Here is a 14,355-nt window from a genome sequence, read left to right as displayed (position 1 = left end):
CCCGTCACTCAATGAGGGTCATTCTGCTGCTAAGAAATTGACCAAAGAATTATAGCTGGATGGGGTGATGCTTTCACCAACACTTTTTGAATTATTAGCTGTGGCAGCGCTAGTTAAATTATAGTTCAGGACTTTGACAAGACAGCACGCTTTTTCAATGGCCTCCGGGCGTGGACTACGCGCAATGATTAAGCATGCCATGTCGAGTTCCAACAGATCAGGTTGTAGAATGCGGCGCTCTTAGTTGGGACATTGATGCGTGAGATCCTGTTACCGGGCGGAGCGTCTGTGCGTTTGGCAAGGCAGGCATCGTGAAGAAAACACATTGTTGCGATTGATAGGAGATAACATAGGAATTTGTTAAGTTCCGGGAAGAACGGCAACGTACCATCGGGCACATCACGAATGTTCATCAGGCTGAGACTGTGCCTGCCAGTAAAGTTCGATGAGCCCTCTGGCTGAGGATGGCGCGTTTGGAGTTGGTGGGATCATACTCATGAGTCACTATTGCCTTCGAATGTGTGTATTTCCCGAAAGTATCGGTAGGGGCAATTTGAGGCGCGAGGGAGGACCTGGTCATGTCACAACTATAATCATCGTTCCATCAATGGCTCGTAGGGCGGGAGTCCATTGTAGGCTGTCTCGTCGGCGCTGAGGGCTCTCGCGGTCTCTGTGATCATCTTCCCCCCCCCCCCCCTCGGTCATCTCCTTTGGCGGTGGATTACGAAGCTCTGAAGAAGGGAATGATGAATAGGTTGTAGAGTTGATAACTAGAAGAAAAGAATATGTGAGATTGGAAGCACCGGAGGTGACCTTCGGCCGAGATGCAAACAACAAACCGCCCACCCTGCATCCTACCCAGCGAATTGGGCGCAGACTCCGACGGCGATAACGTTACCAGGTTGAGTTGAAGGAAAGACATCAGGGCGACTCGCCAACGGGTCCGGAGCACCACTACCTGTTTCCTTCCTCCTCGCTCTAAATATTCTACCCTCGTAAAGCCCAGCCCCCTTTTTGTTCCAATGAGAGCCAGACCATTTTCCGTCCATCCACGACTTTCGGGGTCTCGTGCTGGGGGGGATTCGAGTATCATCACATCAAACCAACTCCAACTGCAACTGAAGTCTTCCTTGCGACTGAGCCAGCGGCCCTGGTCGCACGAGTTGGTGAACAAGCAGATTTCTTTAACGGGTCTTACGAAATATCCAGAGGCAGAGGCTGGTATGAACCAAACATTAAGAGTTCAAAACAAACAAAAATTAGCTGAGGGGAGCGGGACAAACCGGAGTCCTCATCCAAACCCGGGAGACCAGTTTATCATCAGCATCCACTCTGGATGAAGAGCTGAAAGTGTAGATGTCATCGGTGTATCCGCTTCGTCAGGAGTCCATGAGATAATGTTTAGAAGGAATATCAAATCGAAGACTCCTTCAAGGACGGATCACAAAGGTACCCTTGATGACGGCGTCAGAGTCAGTAGCCACTTTGACTTTGATAGTCGCTCCAATGGCGACAATTTCCCATTCACTGAACCGGGAACACATCTGAATTCCAATAACATTGCCACCATGCTAATGGTTAGTGGCATCAGGCACAACGGCAGAGGGGAAAGGGACAAGGGCATCATGCATAATTCAGGCGACTGGATCAGTTCACTGTTCTAATCAAAAACGCTGTTGGAACAACTAGAATACACCGGCCTTCCGATATGGCTGGAACGGCTCTCCCAGGTCATCGGGAAGCTGTCAGAGTTCTTTTTGGTCTCGGTCGCGCCTTCATCCTTCATGATCACGAGCCCGAACCATGACCAGCTACCGAGATCAGGTTGTCCGAAAATCCCTGGTGGTGTGAGATGGGACTTAGTTGGAGACGAGTTATGTGCTTGTTGAGATCGGCCGTGATGGGCTTGGACTTAGCCAAATCTCGGATTGCACTTTGTCATCCCACGAGGACGATGTTGAACTTTTCGTGAGCAATAATTCCGATCCTGTGAGGTGACGCATCCATTGCTTGAGCGCTACGACCATCGGTGGTGGCAGCGGGAGGCATCGTTATCAGTGAATGACGAGAGGATTCAAATGGATAACACGGACAAAGTGCTTCTGAACTGTTGGATGCCGAAGCGTCGCTCCCCTTATATACACAGCAGAGTAAGGACTCGAGAAAAAAGGAATCAGATTCAGGACAGGAGTAGATGTTTTCAGCTCCGGAGTGGCCATGGGCTCCCGCACATGATGTCCCTCGTGCCTGGCATATACTGCAGGCCTAGGGCTGGAACGAAGATGGTTAAAAATATATATGTAAGCGTCTTTTCCACCCGTTCTATTCAGGGAGACGCTGTATGGAACTCTTAAGCACGATTTAACCACGGCATCGTGTATGACCAACCCAGGTCAAGGGCCTTGAACCAGAACTGCTAGAGATATTTAGCCAGTAGGGCTGCCTATATTTCTCGTGGCGAAAAGCTCGTGGTGACTATATCTTGTCTTGGGTATGATCAATTGCTGAGCACAATGAGCCTTCAAGTGCCAGCAAATCATGCCCTTGTGTAGGCGCTGCCCCTGGACAGCGTATCCCTGTTCCCACCACTATAGTTTCTCAGAACAGAAAACACCTTTATCCCCAAGTGTGCACGGCGGGCAGGAATCCGTATTTTGTGGACCCATCCATCAGTTTGCGCCTCGGTGTGTCCTATATAATCATGAGAACTGGCCCAGCTCGGTTGGGATAGCCAAAGATAGAATACGGAGCCTGGGCATCAAACAATGATAAATAGAATGGGCCATTCATTCTCGTCCCAAACACAGGCAAACAATATGCAGAGCTCGTTCTACACACTTGCTACTGCCCACATCTCCTCAATACTACCTGTTTCGAGGGCAAATGTTCGGGCGATACAGAGTCAGCGTCTTCCAGAGCCTTTAAAAACGAGTCAGCTGGATACAACGGATGTCCTACCTGAACATGCTACTGAGGGTTCAATACTTTGTGAACCACAGGCACACGTTCTTTTGCGCGTGTTGCATGGGCGAAGAACGATAGAGTTATCTTCCTTATCAACTGATGCACCACCTACACGCTTCTCTTTTCCTTCTAGGCTCTTCCCTACTCCTTCAGTTGTGTTTGATGATCCCGAAGTGCACATCATAGCCCTAACTGAGGATGGTTCTGTCTATCGCATGGTCTTTCAGACGCCCAAGCTGTGGTCGGACGATTACGCGTCTCGCAACTGGATCTCCGAATACCATCTTAAACATTCACCCGAAAACATTACTGGGCCCTTGCATGTGAAGGAGGCAGGAAGTATTTTCATTGGGTTAAGAGACGGTGGGATTCTGAACTTGGATGCTGTACGGATTTCATCTGCCTCGGAATTCTCAGGTAAGTTCTTTCCTTAACCACACATAAATGTTATGTTCACTGGCATTCCAGCATGGAAGGAGACGATTCTTCGACCGCCGTTGTCCCTGACATTGACATCGCTCATCCCGTTTACTCGCCCCCGACAAGGGTCTTCTCACACCATATCGTTTGCGACCGTCCCCAACCCCTCTCCTTCCCTCGTTGTTTTCTCTCTTCATCGCGATCGAACCCTTCGTGTCTGGGAGACGGGGGTCTGCGTCGCCAGCATTGGTGTTCCAGCATTCATCCCAGATTCTTCGGTCCGTGAGGCATCCTCTTCGCGTACTGCTACTATATTGGGGCCCGAACCCAGGCGTTTGTTGCAGGTTATTCCACCTGAGGAAGGTGACAGAATTGACGAGGCGCTTCAGATCTTGGTTTTCATGCCACAAACTCAAGGCGGCTCTTTCTCCTTATACGGCCTTTCCGAGAAGAATAATGGCGGTCAGCGAAGTTTGGAATATTTGTGGTCGAAAAATTGTTCTGAACCAAGTCAGTATCGACAGCTTCGTGACTTTATCGTCACCGGCGACACGCTCTGGGTCCTTTGGGATGATGCTGGGAGTGCGCTGGTTGAGTATACAGATTTTGATGTGGAAGGTGAAGTAATTGCATCATCATGGAATTCCGTGAATTGCGATGGGGAATCGTACTTTCCATCTCCTCGATCAGAAGAAAAGAATCTTCCTCAAGGCTCGTTTACCGACTCCTACCTAAGGGCATTACTCCAACCCGGTTCATTTTCAAAGTATACACTTAGAGCTGCCCTGCAACAGTACTCATCGACTCTCATGAGTGTCCCTGGGGCTCATCACCCGATCTTGTCAACAACCTACCAGACTCTTGCGGAGCAAATTGCATCAGTTGTCGGTTGCACCGTCGATCTTGTGGTCGATCCACAGACTGGCGAGCAACTCTGGGTTCCTTATTGGAATACGCTCCGAAGAGACTGGGAAGGTTTCCTTGCGCGTTGCCGTGAAATCGAGCGCCAAGCTCGGTGGCCCCTTCAGCTTGGTGTTTCGTATTTCGGCGAGCCACTCTTGATAGAGCGTGAACGGCTTTGCGCAATCGTGAAGACAGATAAGGCTATGCAACTGCATCAATCTGTTACGAACACGAACGCCCTACAGATCCCTGGGACAGTCGCCTTGTCTCGGATTGCTCATACTCTTCGTGAGAGTTTAGGCAGCGCTAAGGCGACAAGGCTTGATCAGAGTATACTAGATGTGGTTCGATCGGATCCGAAGAGCTCCTACCTCGATCTGATGCTCCAAGTTTCCCAAGGAGATATAATGAAAGCTGTACCCACCGCTACGTTGACATGGGTTAATGGCCAACTTGCGCATTTCTCAGATGTTGAAGGTGCGATTGTTGAGGTCTTGCAAGCACTGGTCAGTCTGGATACGGTCAAGCTGGAGCAGGATGAGGAGACCGAGTCTATTGATGCGCCACCGCTCAGCTGGCAAACCGCTCTTTTGACATCGTTCATCGCTACCTCTATCAAGGCTCGTTATGACATCATACTTCCCCTTTTCACTCTTCTCGCCTTCATCATTGAACGAGATCGGGATTCACAGACCGGATGGCGCCATATTGCGGGCCAGGCCTTCGTAGCTGTTCAAAGCATCTCACTCTTGCATCATATCGCGATCTCCCCAGCAGGTGACCCAGAAGCGACCTCCGCTCGGCTCGCAGACGATGATGTCGCATCGCTTATGCGGAATATGACTGTATCTGGATATTCTCGTCCTCGCCACACCATCGCCTATTCCCTCCTTCATGTCTTTCTCTCGTCCCTTTCATTATCATTCCCTTCACATGTCCCTCCTTCAGTGGCCGCGCACAGATACCTATTCAGCACAGGCCTTTTACGTGTGCTCGCCGCCCCGGAAGTCTCAGAAGCAGAGGTCCAGCTGATCCATCGAATTTGGACACTGGGATTTGCTGGGATCGCCAATGAGGTTGCACAATGGTATCCTCGGTCGCCAGCAGTCGCGTATTTAATGGGCCGTACTTTATTGGACCTTGGGCGTGCAGAAGAGGCCGCGGATCTGCTTGAAACTATAGCGTTCTGCTTTGGTAAGCAAACTGCCCACTCGTGGGGTTTGTATCAGCACTCACCCCGGAGTTGTATAGGCTCCACTGGGGCACCTTGTCAGATAGACGACGAGCTTCTTCGCATAGTTTTGCCCGCAGGTGTATCGCCTGATTCGTTGTTTTCATACTGGCGACATTTGATAGGAGTGTTTGACGGATTTTCCCTTGCTGCGCAAGTCGCTCGTTTTGCGAGGTTAGCTCTTGAGTGCACGGATCCACTCGAAGTCAGTGATCTTTGGCTACGTCTATTCAAAGCAGACGTCGATCTTGGGCTTTATGAGGATGCTTATGAGACTATAATCAGAAATCCGTCAAATGAACAGTAAGTATTGGATCAACAGTAAAGCGGACCTCTTCGTGACCATTGTAATAGGCAAAGCGAGTTTGTTCGACAACTTGTTACCGCTATGTGCGAAAATGACGAGATAAATCGGCTTTTGAGCCTGAACTTCATTGGGTTTCAAGCAGATGTGGAACAGGCAATTCTGTTCAAGGCTCGGAATACGGATCCTCGACAGAAACCCGACTATGCCCAAGTGCTACATGGATGGTACATCTTCAGAGGCGACTACCGGGGGGTGGGTCTCACTCGTTTCTATTTTGCAGAAGTGTTAATTTCTCGCTGGTTTAGCTGCTGCCGCCATGTACCAGCATAGCAGGCGTCTGGGTGAAATACAGCTGTTACAGAATCTGGACTTCCTCGAGATGGGTACTTTGCAAGCGATGAGTTTGCTGACTTCCATAAACGCCCTATCACTCGCTGACACCGATGATGCCTGGGTCGAGTATATCGCTCCTCCATCTGAAGCTAGTGTAGTGAGTTTTGGTATTATCGCATTTCTGGTCTCTCATCTAATTCATAACATCAGCGCGTGAAGGTGTCTCAGCACATCCCGGAGGAGTATTTTGCATCCGCTGGCATCAACTTTGAGGTTGTCACCATCTCTGAGATGAGACGAGAATATACACTTTTGATGTCTAAGCTTCGACTTGCTCGAGAATCTCCTAATTTGCAAGGTTAGGGGTCTGTCACATGTTCCCCTGACGCAATGGCTGATGACAGCTGCTCTAGTGCGAACGTTGACGAAAGAGGATATCATTGCGCACTATGTTCAGTTAGGACTATTTGACCTGGCAATGTCCAACGCACGGACATTCCGGCTGGACATGTCGTCAATTTTTGGCATTTTGACTTCGAGATGCATGCGGATAGCAGAACAAGGTGATGATGATATGTGAGCATCGTCCTTTGGAACAGGGTCCTCGGCGCCTGACTTTTTCTCGCAGAGATCCACTCGAATGCCCTTGGTTATTTACTGATCAAGTGTTGGGCTGGGAGGGCACAAACTCTCAACGAGCTTGGCGGTATTTGCGACTTTCTTTGGAGTCCTACGATTCGATGGACGGAGATTGGAGTTATCACAAGGTCGTATTGCAGAAAATTATTGATCTTGATCGTTTTTAGTAGAGTGCCTGCTTGGTTATCAAAGTTTTTTATGGTCAGTCCAAATGAGTTGACGGGAACCCCAGCGCACATGTTAACGGCGATATGGATAGGATCATCAACCAGAATATTTAATTCGAATGTCATTGAAGTATGGCCTAGTCGCCCAGGCTCTCTCCTACAGTATTGCCATGGTACAGCGGGTGTGTACTGTTGCACTCTCCCACTTCATTGGATTCACCAAATTTGATCAGGCCGCACCTGCCCGCGTGAATACTCCACAAGCATCATTTACCTGGCTACCGTACAACCTCATCGACCAAGTATTGTTGGCTGCCACTGAGGAGCGGAAGGAAGGCCTTCCCGAGCCACCGATCGCATGGCCCAACAGCTCAGGAAAGGACTTTCTGCTCGGATAACGTACCTTGAGAAGTGGAGCAAGATTGAAGGTTGATTCAGTTGCATTTGAATTCACAACAAAAGTATGCTGTAACGACGATTGATATACCATAATGTAGTTCATACTGCGTATGTACATCGCAAGAAGTCTAGGTGCTGTTCACCTGGATCCCCATTTGGTGGCTAGCAACCTCGCATAAATAAAAAAAAACCACAAATACAAGGAAATGCTCGCTAATGAACGAGAGAGGATCTTTGCTCATGTTCTGGTTTAGCAGTAATTGGTGCGATATCACCTTCACCCGTTACAGGGTAAATATGCTCGATATCCGCAACATCAGCTAGTTTGACATACGGGAACGTCACTCGCCTCACGGCCGCGATGCGCTGGCGCCTGACTTGCTGGTTCTCCTCACTGTCCGTTTCTGGAGGCGGGTGACAAGCGACAAGAATCTTGAAGCATCGATCCGCGATGGGCATCTCGCGGACTTTTCCAAACGTTGAGATAGCTTCACTCAAATTGGAACGGAAGTGTGCTGCGCCAGGTTGATCAGGGTTGGAAAGCAGTTGGTGAGTATAGAACATCTTATTATAGAAGCTATGATGAGAAATGGAGAGTCACAGAGGTGAAAAGGACATACGGCAGAGGCGAAGATATTGTAAGGGGCGTGTCCAAGATGACCAGGGACCGTAAGAACAGCGTTGTTGACGTAATCGGGTGTGGCACGAGCGTGCAAGGCGACCAGTTTGGCTGCTGCACCGGCCATTCGATCATGAGCGGCTGCGGCTTCTTTAGCTGTCGTGATTATGGTTGGGCGATTGATGCAGAGACGAGTGAGATTGCACAGCCCTGAGACCGGGATTGGTCAGTGACTTTGGGGCAAACGAAGCAGACAGTTATTACCATAAAGATACATGCACTGAACGCCGCGCCGCACCATATTCTCGCTCGCGTTACGAGACATCGCGTAAGCGATGCCAAACTCATCAAGTCTCAGATCAGATGGCCAGGTGTTTCTGCCAATCCAAAAGCGCTTGATCATGTGCGCTGATGGTCTCGAAACGTCATTGGCTTGACACAATGCAGGTCTTCCAATATCTGACCAACGAGAAGGGCGTACTGGAGCTCATATTATCAGCAAATCGCGCATCTTCCAACAAGAGGGCAACTCACTCGGAAAGATACAGAGATACGGCAAAATAGAATCATCGGCGGCGAGTTGACCCGGTTGTTGGAAGTCTGGCATGGGGAACTGGGTGTCAAAGGAATTATTGCTGATTGAAGGGGGCCTTCCCAAGAGAATGCAGTGATATCTTCGCGAAACCGGTGAGTGTGACCAAGATTGGGACCAGATGCACTACTTACCTCTCGAACGATAACACATTCCACCAGGCCCACCTCCGACGGGAAGCAACTTCGGGGGGATACACCAATGCTCAGGATCCCTGTGGAGTCCCAGGGCTGTTGCAATGCCAATCATTTTGCTTGCGAGGGAATATATATCTTCTCCGGAATCCCCCGCTTAGCACCACTGTAATAGTGGGCCATAAGCAGATGCAACTCAAGAAGCTCCAGAGTCGGTTGGTGTATCCAGTCACTGTTTCGGCGTTCCAGAACTTCCGTGGACAAAGCTAGGAAGCGATCTCCAGTTACCTGTAAGAGATGTTAGGGATAAGCGGAACACGCAATGGCAAACTCACCATGGCAGGTTCTGGAAATGCATTGAGGATATTGTGCGGCCATGGCGTATAATAAAGTCCAGTCCCGCAGATAGCAAAGAATGTCGCGAGGGTCATGTCATCTAACTCATCCTCCTCGACAAAACGGTCAACTCTGCGCTTTAATTCCACCTCGTCGAGATAAGACCATATCCATGTGCCCGCTGTCATGTACATTTCAACGAGCTGTTGAAGAATTTCTTTGCTGTAGGGGATTCGACCTATCAAATCTTTATTCAGCAGTGCATGAGGAAAATTCAGACCTTGGAAGTTGTGGAAGTAGATCTCGACAGGTCAACTCATCAGGTTCGGCCATTCGCATAGGCGATTGGTTAGTCTCAGTGTCGTAGTTCTAAATGGGGTCATAACACTGGTAATCAGCAGAAGGGAGAAGGGATAATAGAATACCTTGAAGTATCTCAAGAGAGGGGTTGTTGGACACGTTGCCCCAACATAGTAGCCATCATATTCCAACGAATTCAATAACATGTCATGCGCAGCAGCGGCTTCAGGTTCAGGCGAAGTATTTCTGCGGCTCCTTTGAGCTCGGTAGTAATTTTGTAGCGAAGCGATGGAACGCTGCATTTGACTGAGCTCTCCTAGAGGATCCGGCCTATGGCGAGCAATCTCGTCTATGTATCAACGTCGCTACAGATGGTGCAGATTACTCACGCAACAGTACTCTTTGGGCCAGCATCCTCTTCTCCGGCATAGCATTGGCTTTGTATGCCCCTCATTACGCATCCGCTGCACGGTCTCGCTCGGTTACATTTGAGCTTTCCCTTAGATTTCAGTCGATGTATCAAAGAGCCAGATTGACACGGACATACCTTGTGAAGACGGCATGGTTCACAATTGATCGCCTTTCGTGCCCTTCTCCGCACAGGTTGCTCGGAGGACGCTGCCGTGTGCTGCTCACTCATCGTGCGTGGGGCTAAAGTGTAAAGCCGTAGAACTGCTTCCCACAGGCGGGAGATTTCCGAATTCGCCTTTCGGGAGCGAATAAAACCCAGTGGCAGTGCGGCACTTGGAAAGTACTAGAAAACCATCGAGCTGCTTGATGTCGGACGTGAGCCTCTAACTTCTATCGTTGCGGTTGAGGAGGTCTAACGATAGCGCTGCGGAACAGGTAAACACACTCAAAGACCAGGGAAACAAGGCTTTTGCTGCGAAGAAGTACGACGAGGCTATTGACCTCTTTACCAAAGCAATCGCCCTCGATCCAAAGAACCATGTTCTCTACTCCAATCGAAGTGCTGCAAAAGCAGGGAAGAAGCAGTGGACGGAGGCTTTGGATGACGCGGAAGAAGTAAGTGTTCAACCAACGTCATCACTAGCATTTAACACTTCTTGGCCAGTGCATCCGAGTCAATCCTTCCTGGAGTAAAGGTTATTCCCGTAAGGGGGCTGCCTTGCATGGCCTTAGACGGTGGGACGATGCCATAGCTGCATATGACGAGGGTATTAAGCTTGAAGGGGATTCGCCATCACCGGCCCTGACGAAAGGTTTGAAGGAGGTTGTAGACGCGAAAAGTAAGCTCCCTACACCCTTTTCGCGGATAATGTAAGTCTAAGACTCGGGTAGAGGCGGAATCTGGAGATATTGGCATTGGGAAATTATTCAAGGACCCAAACTTGTTTTCTAAGCTGGCAGCGAACCCCACGACTGCCCCTCTTCTCGCCGATCAAGGTTTCGTAGCTCAGGTACGCGGTCGCAATTCATGTTCTTTCTTCTTGTTGACGTGGGATCTGAAGCTACAAACGATCCAAATGAATCCTCAATTGGCAGCCTCGTGAGCGCTTCCTCCCAGAAAGGATCGTATTTATGTGCTAATATTGTGTTATAGTGCATTCAAAGACCCGCGGATGATACAAGTAATGGGTGTTCTCATGGGCATTGATATGCAGGGGTTTGCCCGTCCTGGGGGCTCGGACGAGGTTCCACAAGGGTTCGAGCCTTCGTCCCCCGTTCCTCCCACCCCATCTGCCTCCACCTCTAATCATCCAACATCTCCCAAACCCGCCTCTTCTAGCAAACACCAGCCTCCTCCGGCGCCCGCATCGGAGCCAGTTGATGCACCCATGTCTGGGGCAGGAGAGGATGACGAAGAGGCGAAGGATAAGGCCGAAGCATTGAAGGAGAAGCAACTCGGCAACTCGGCATATAAGAGGCGCGATTTTGAGAATGCAGAAAAGCATTTTCTTGCTGCCTGGGATAAGTGGCCCAAAGATATCACTTTCCTAACCAATTTAGCCGGTGAGTTTTTCTGAATTGGCCGCATATGTATACTTATTCTTTCTTCGTAGCGGCACACTTTGAGGATGGCGATTATCAAAAATCGATCGAGGTTTGTGAGAAGGCCATTGATGAAGGAAGATCTGTGAGTTCCGGAAGCTCTGGATCTTAATATCATGTTCACTGTATTCTCTCGAAGATACGTGCCGACTATAGATTGATCGCGAAAGCATTTGGGCGCATAGGGACTTCTTATGCCAAATTGGATGATTTGGAGAGTGCCATCAAGTTCTACGGGAAGAGCCTGGCGGAACACCGGACTCCCGACATTTTGGGAAAATTGAATGAAGTGCGTCGGTAGTTGTATTTGCCTACGAGCGTACTGTTTGACCCATCTTCTGAATCACAGGCACAGAAACTCAAGAGGGAGCGCGACCTTCAGGCGTACATAAATCCTGAATTATCAGCCGTCGCCCGCGAAGAGGGTAATGCGCTCTTCAAGGTAACCTGTCCATTCAGCCATTACTTCTCTACATACTCATGTTATGTGGTGTGTCCAGGCTGGTGACTTTGCAGAATCAGTCAAGTCGTACACAGAAGCCATTAAGCGTGACCCCGAGGATCCAAAAGCATACAATAACCGTGCCGCGGCGTATACAAAGCTCGCTGCTCTCCCGGAGGCGTTGAAGGACGCCGAAAAGGCGATTGAAATTGACCCTGCTTTTGGTCTGTATATCGTTCTTGTCGCATTCGCCACCTATCTGACATGGCGACCAACGAATCAGTCAAGGGACACATTCGAAAAGCAACCGTCCTGTATGGCATGCGTGAGTACACTAAAGCTATGGAGGCCTGCCACAAAGTATGTTCATCATTTAAACTGTTAATTCCTTGCTCAAGGACTCAATTGGGACATGACAGGCAGCCGATGCTGACACCGAACACAAGCACGTCCGTGAAATCGAGCAGGAGCTGCAGAAGATTTCGATAGCGATATATACCCAGCGCGAAGGCGAGACTGAAGAGGAGACGCTTCAGCGGGCGATGAGAGATCCGGAGGTGGCTTCTATCATGCAAGACCCTATCATGCAGCAGGTGGGTTTTTTGACCCCGCCGGCTTCTGGCACATTGTACCCTTGATGTTATTGTTGTACGTGTAGATCTTGCAGCAGGCGCAACAGGATCCCAAGGCACTTCAAGATCATATGAAGAACCCTATCGTTCGCGAAAAGATTCAGAAACTGGTTGCAGCAGGCATTATCCGAACTCGATGAAGACGTCCGTATGCTCGACTTTGTGGTTGTACGTAACTATTTGGTGGTGACGATCCTGGGGCCTCTTGTTTTTCTAGTCTCACTTCATGAGGTAACTTTTCACACGTTACATAATGGAAGCCAAAGGCTCGGCTCAGAAAAGGAATTAGTGTTGAATATGACAAATAGGCGGTGTGATTATGAGACTGTCAGAACGGATCCGGAAGTACAAACGTGCGATGCAAAGAAACATGTGCGACAGCGAAATGATATCTAGAATGAAACGGGTGGATCTTGTCCAAACATCCAGGTAAGATGAAACACAGACTTGCAGTCGTTTGATAGTGAAGAAACGGTTTACAAGCGGCGACGAACCCAGCTAATTGAATTGGAGTTTTAGACTTCGTTCCCAGTACTAGAATTGGCGAGAACAAGCGTACCTGTCGGAAAGTGTTCCACTGTGATCCATCAATTTGGTGTTCATGTTCGGCGTAACATCGTTCCAAGGAGTCGGGTTGTTCTTGCGGTCCCAGACGACTAAATTCGGCAGGAGAGGTGGATAACATCAGGAAATTGGTAAGAGGGATAAGAAGGATGCTATCTCACCGTCGGGGTGGCGGGCCAAGCGGGACACGTACCAGCCAGCGCCGCCGCAAGCGAGACCTACGACAGCGTAGATTGGGATAGCCTAGAGCGAAGAGATGATTTGTCTGGTTTATAATGGTGTTGAGGAGCTCCCGTTGTCCTTACCTCTACAGCAAACCAAGTCTATACGGGAGGATTGATGTGAGGAGTTGTCCGCGTCACCTCGAAATGAAGAAATGTGAAGCGTTACCTGCCAAACAGTCTGCAACGCGGACGTCAGTTCAAAAGAGCAGTTTCTAAATAAGAATGCTTGCCTTGCGAGCAGCCTGAGCAATAACCATAATTATTGAGTGAGTAAAAGAGAGAATCGAAAAAGATTGGGGAGCTTGGCCAAGGCTTTTTATGTTTTCCTTCAGATGGAACTGACCGGGATTCAACAAATGAATATAAGCTCCGAAGAGTCACGAGGAAAAACTGGATCCGTATCTCCGGCTCTAAATAACTCCAAACTCGGCTCAACACTGTTCAACAAAACAATTCAAGACCTCGACCCTTTCGCGTCGGACGCGATGAACCCATTCCCTTACGAGACACCTTCGCGTGTCATGCGTCGTCTTGAAGCCGCTGACGATGTAGAACTCCCTTCACTTCCCGAATTGGAGATGTTTGAGCATTCTGGAATGAACGATTCATCCACTAGTCTTTCAATTTCACCCTTTGCTGAGGTCGTTTCGAGAGAAACAACACTCATGGCTGGTCCTTCTCAACATACACCTGCTGGATTATCTCAATTACGCGCTTCGCGCTACACTGGTGTTACAATCTCGTCTAATGAAAGATTCGCAGCATCCATACTGTCCAGTGGCACAGCTGTCATGAAGCGAAGTGAACTTCGTGAAGAGTCTTTTGAGATCAGCAGAATTGACCCTGCTTCATCTGCTCAAGACATTGCATCTCTTGTTATCGACGGACCAAGTCTCATGGAGGAAAGCATGGATCTCTCGTTAGGATCAATACTGGGTTTGCCTGGGGAGCAGAATCTATCCCTGGAAGACGCGCTTGAGTCTGTCAGTTTATCATCGGTGCACAAGTCTCCAAGTCCCGTACCAGAAGTTGAAGTGAGCATTGGTCTGTCACTCGCTGCTTCTGATTCTCAAATCATACCAGGTTGAGTCGACCCCTTCGAGTCCTTTACGCAACTCCATCTACGTATCCAAACG

General features: G+C 49.3%; 3 protein-coding genes across 3 annotated transcripts; 1 reads left to right on the top strand and 2 right to left on the bottom strand.

Annotated features, from left to right (window-relative positions):
* Nucleotides 1-2,816: 2,816 nt before the first annotated feature.
* Nucleotides 2,817-7,362, top strand: EI90DRAFT_3159959 (nucleoporin Nup120/160-domain-containing protein; the record flags this gene model as incomplete). Its single annotated transcript, XM_039066258.1, has 10 exons — nucleotides 2,817-3,381; nucleotides 3,433-5,481; nucleotides 5,539-5,821; nucleotides 5,873-6,077; nucleotides 6,151-6,315; nucleotides 6,369-6,516; nucleotides 6,572-6,721; nucleotides 6,787-6,998; nucleotides 7,057-7,146; nucleotides 7,198-7,362. The coding sequence occupies 10 exons, from the start codon at nucleotides 2,817-2,819 to the stop codon at nucleotides 7,360-7,362; spliced, it is 4,032 nt and encodes a 1,343-aa protein (XP_038908049.1).
* A 66-nt stretch (nucleotides 7,363-7,428) lies between these two features.
* EI90DRAFT_3093549 (uncharacterized protein) lies at nucleotides 7,429-9,415 on the bottom strand. Its single transcript, XM_039062482.1, has 10 exons — nucleotides 9,325-9,415; nucleotides 9,044-9,266; nucleotides 8,873-8,996; nucleotides 8,774-8,849; nucleotides 8,709-8,741; nucleotides 8,517-8,656; nucleotides 8,407-8,431; nucleotides 8,247-8,359; nucleotides 7,984-8,192; nucleotides 7,429-7,927 (listed from the first exon to the last, which is right to left on the bottom strand). The coding sequence occupies exons 1-10, from the start codon at nucleotides 9,381-9,383 to the stop codon at nucleotides 7,577-7,579; spliced, it is 1,353 nt and encodes a 450-aa protein (XP_038908048.1). The 5' UTR covers nucleotides 9,384-9,415; the 3' UTR covers nucleotides 7,429-7,576.
* Nucleotides 9,416-12,965: 3,550 nt separating this feature from the next.
* EI90DRAFT_2951534 (NADH-ubiquinone reductase complex 1 MLRQ subunit-domain-containing protein) lies at nucleotides 12,966-13,315 on the bottom strand (the record flags this gene model as incomplete). Its single annotated transcript, XM_039055408.1, has 3 exons — nucleotides 12,966-13,087; nucleotides 13,157-13,238; nucleotides 13,301-13,315. Coding segments are annotated over 3 exons (219 nt in total), but the record flags the coding sequence as incomplete, so codon positions are not given.
* Between the last annotated feature and the right edge of the window lie 1,040 nt (nucleotides 13,316-14,355).

This window comes from Cantharellus anzutake, assembly GCF_015039405.1.
Source record: "Cantharellus anzutake strain C23 chromosome Unknown EI90scaffold_187, whole genome shotgun sequence".
In the NCBI taxonomy this organism is placed as follows: domain Eukaryota; kingdom Fungi; phylum Basidiomycota; class Agaricomycetes; order Cantharellales; family Hydnaceae; genus Cantharellus; species Cantharellus anzutake.
This window is presented reverse-complemented; position numbering and strand designations above follow the sequence as displayed.

Coding starts and splice junctions, on each gene's coding strand:
- EI90DRAFT_3093549 (XM_039062482.1), bottom strand. CDS start 9,383: ATGCGAATGGCCGAACCTGATGAGTTGACCTGTCGAGATCTACTTCCA. Junction 8,193..8,246: donor TCAGTGCATGTATCTTTATG/GTAATAACTGTC, acceptor TCCCGGTCTCAG/GGCTGTGCAATCTCACTCGT. Junction 7,928..7,983: donor ACAATATCTTCGCCTCTGCC/GTATGTCCTTTT, acceptor TTCTATAATAAG/ATGTTCTATACTCACCAACT.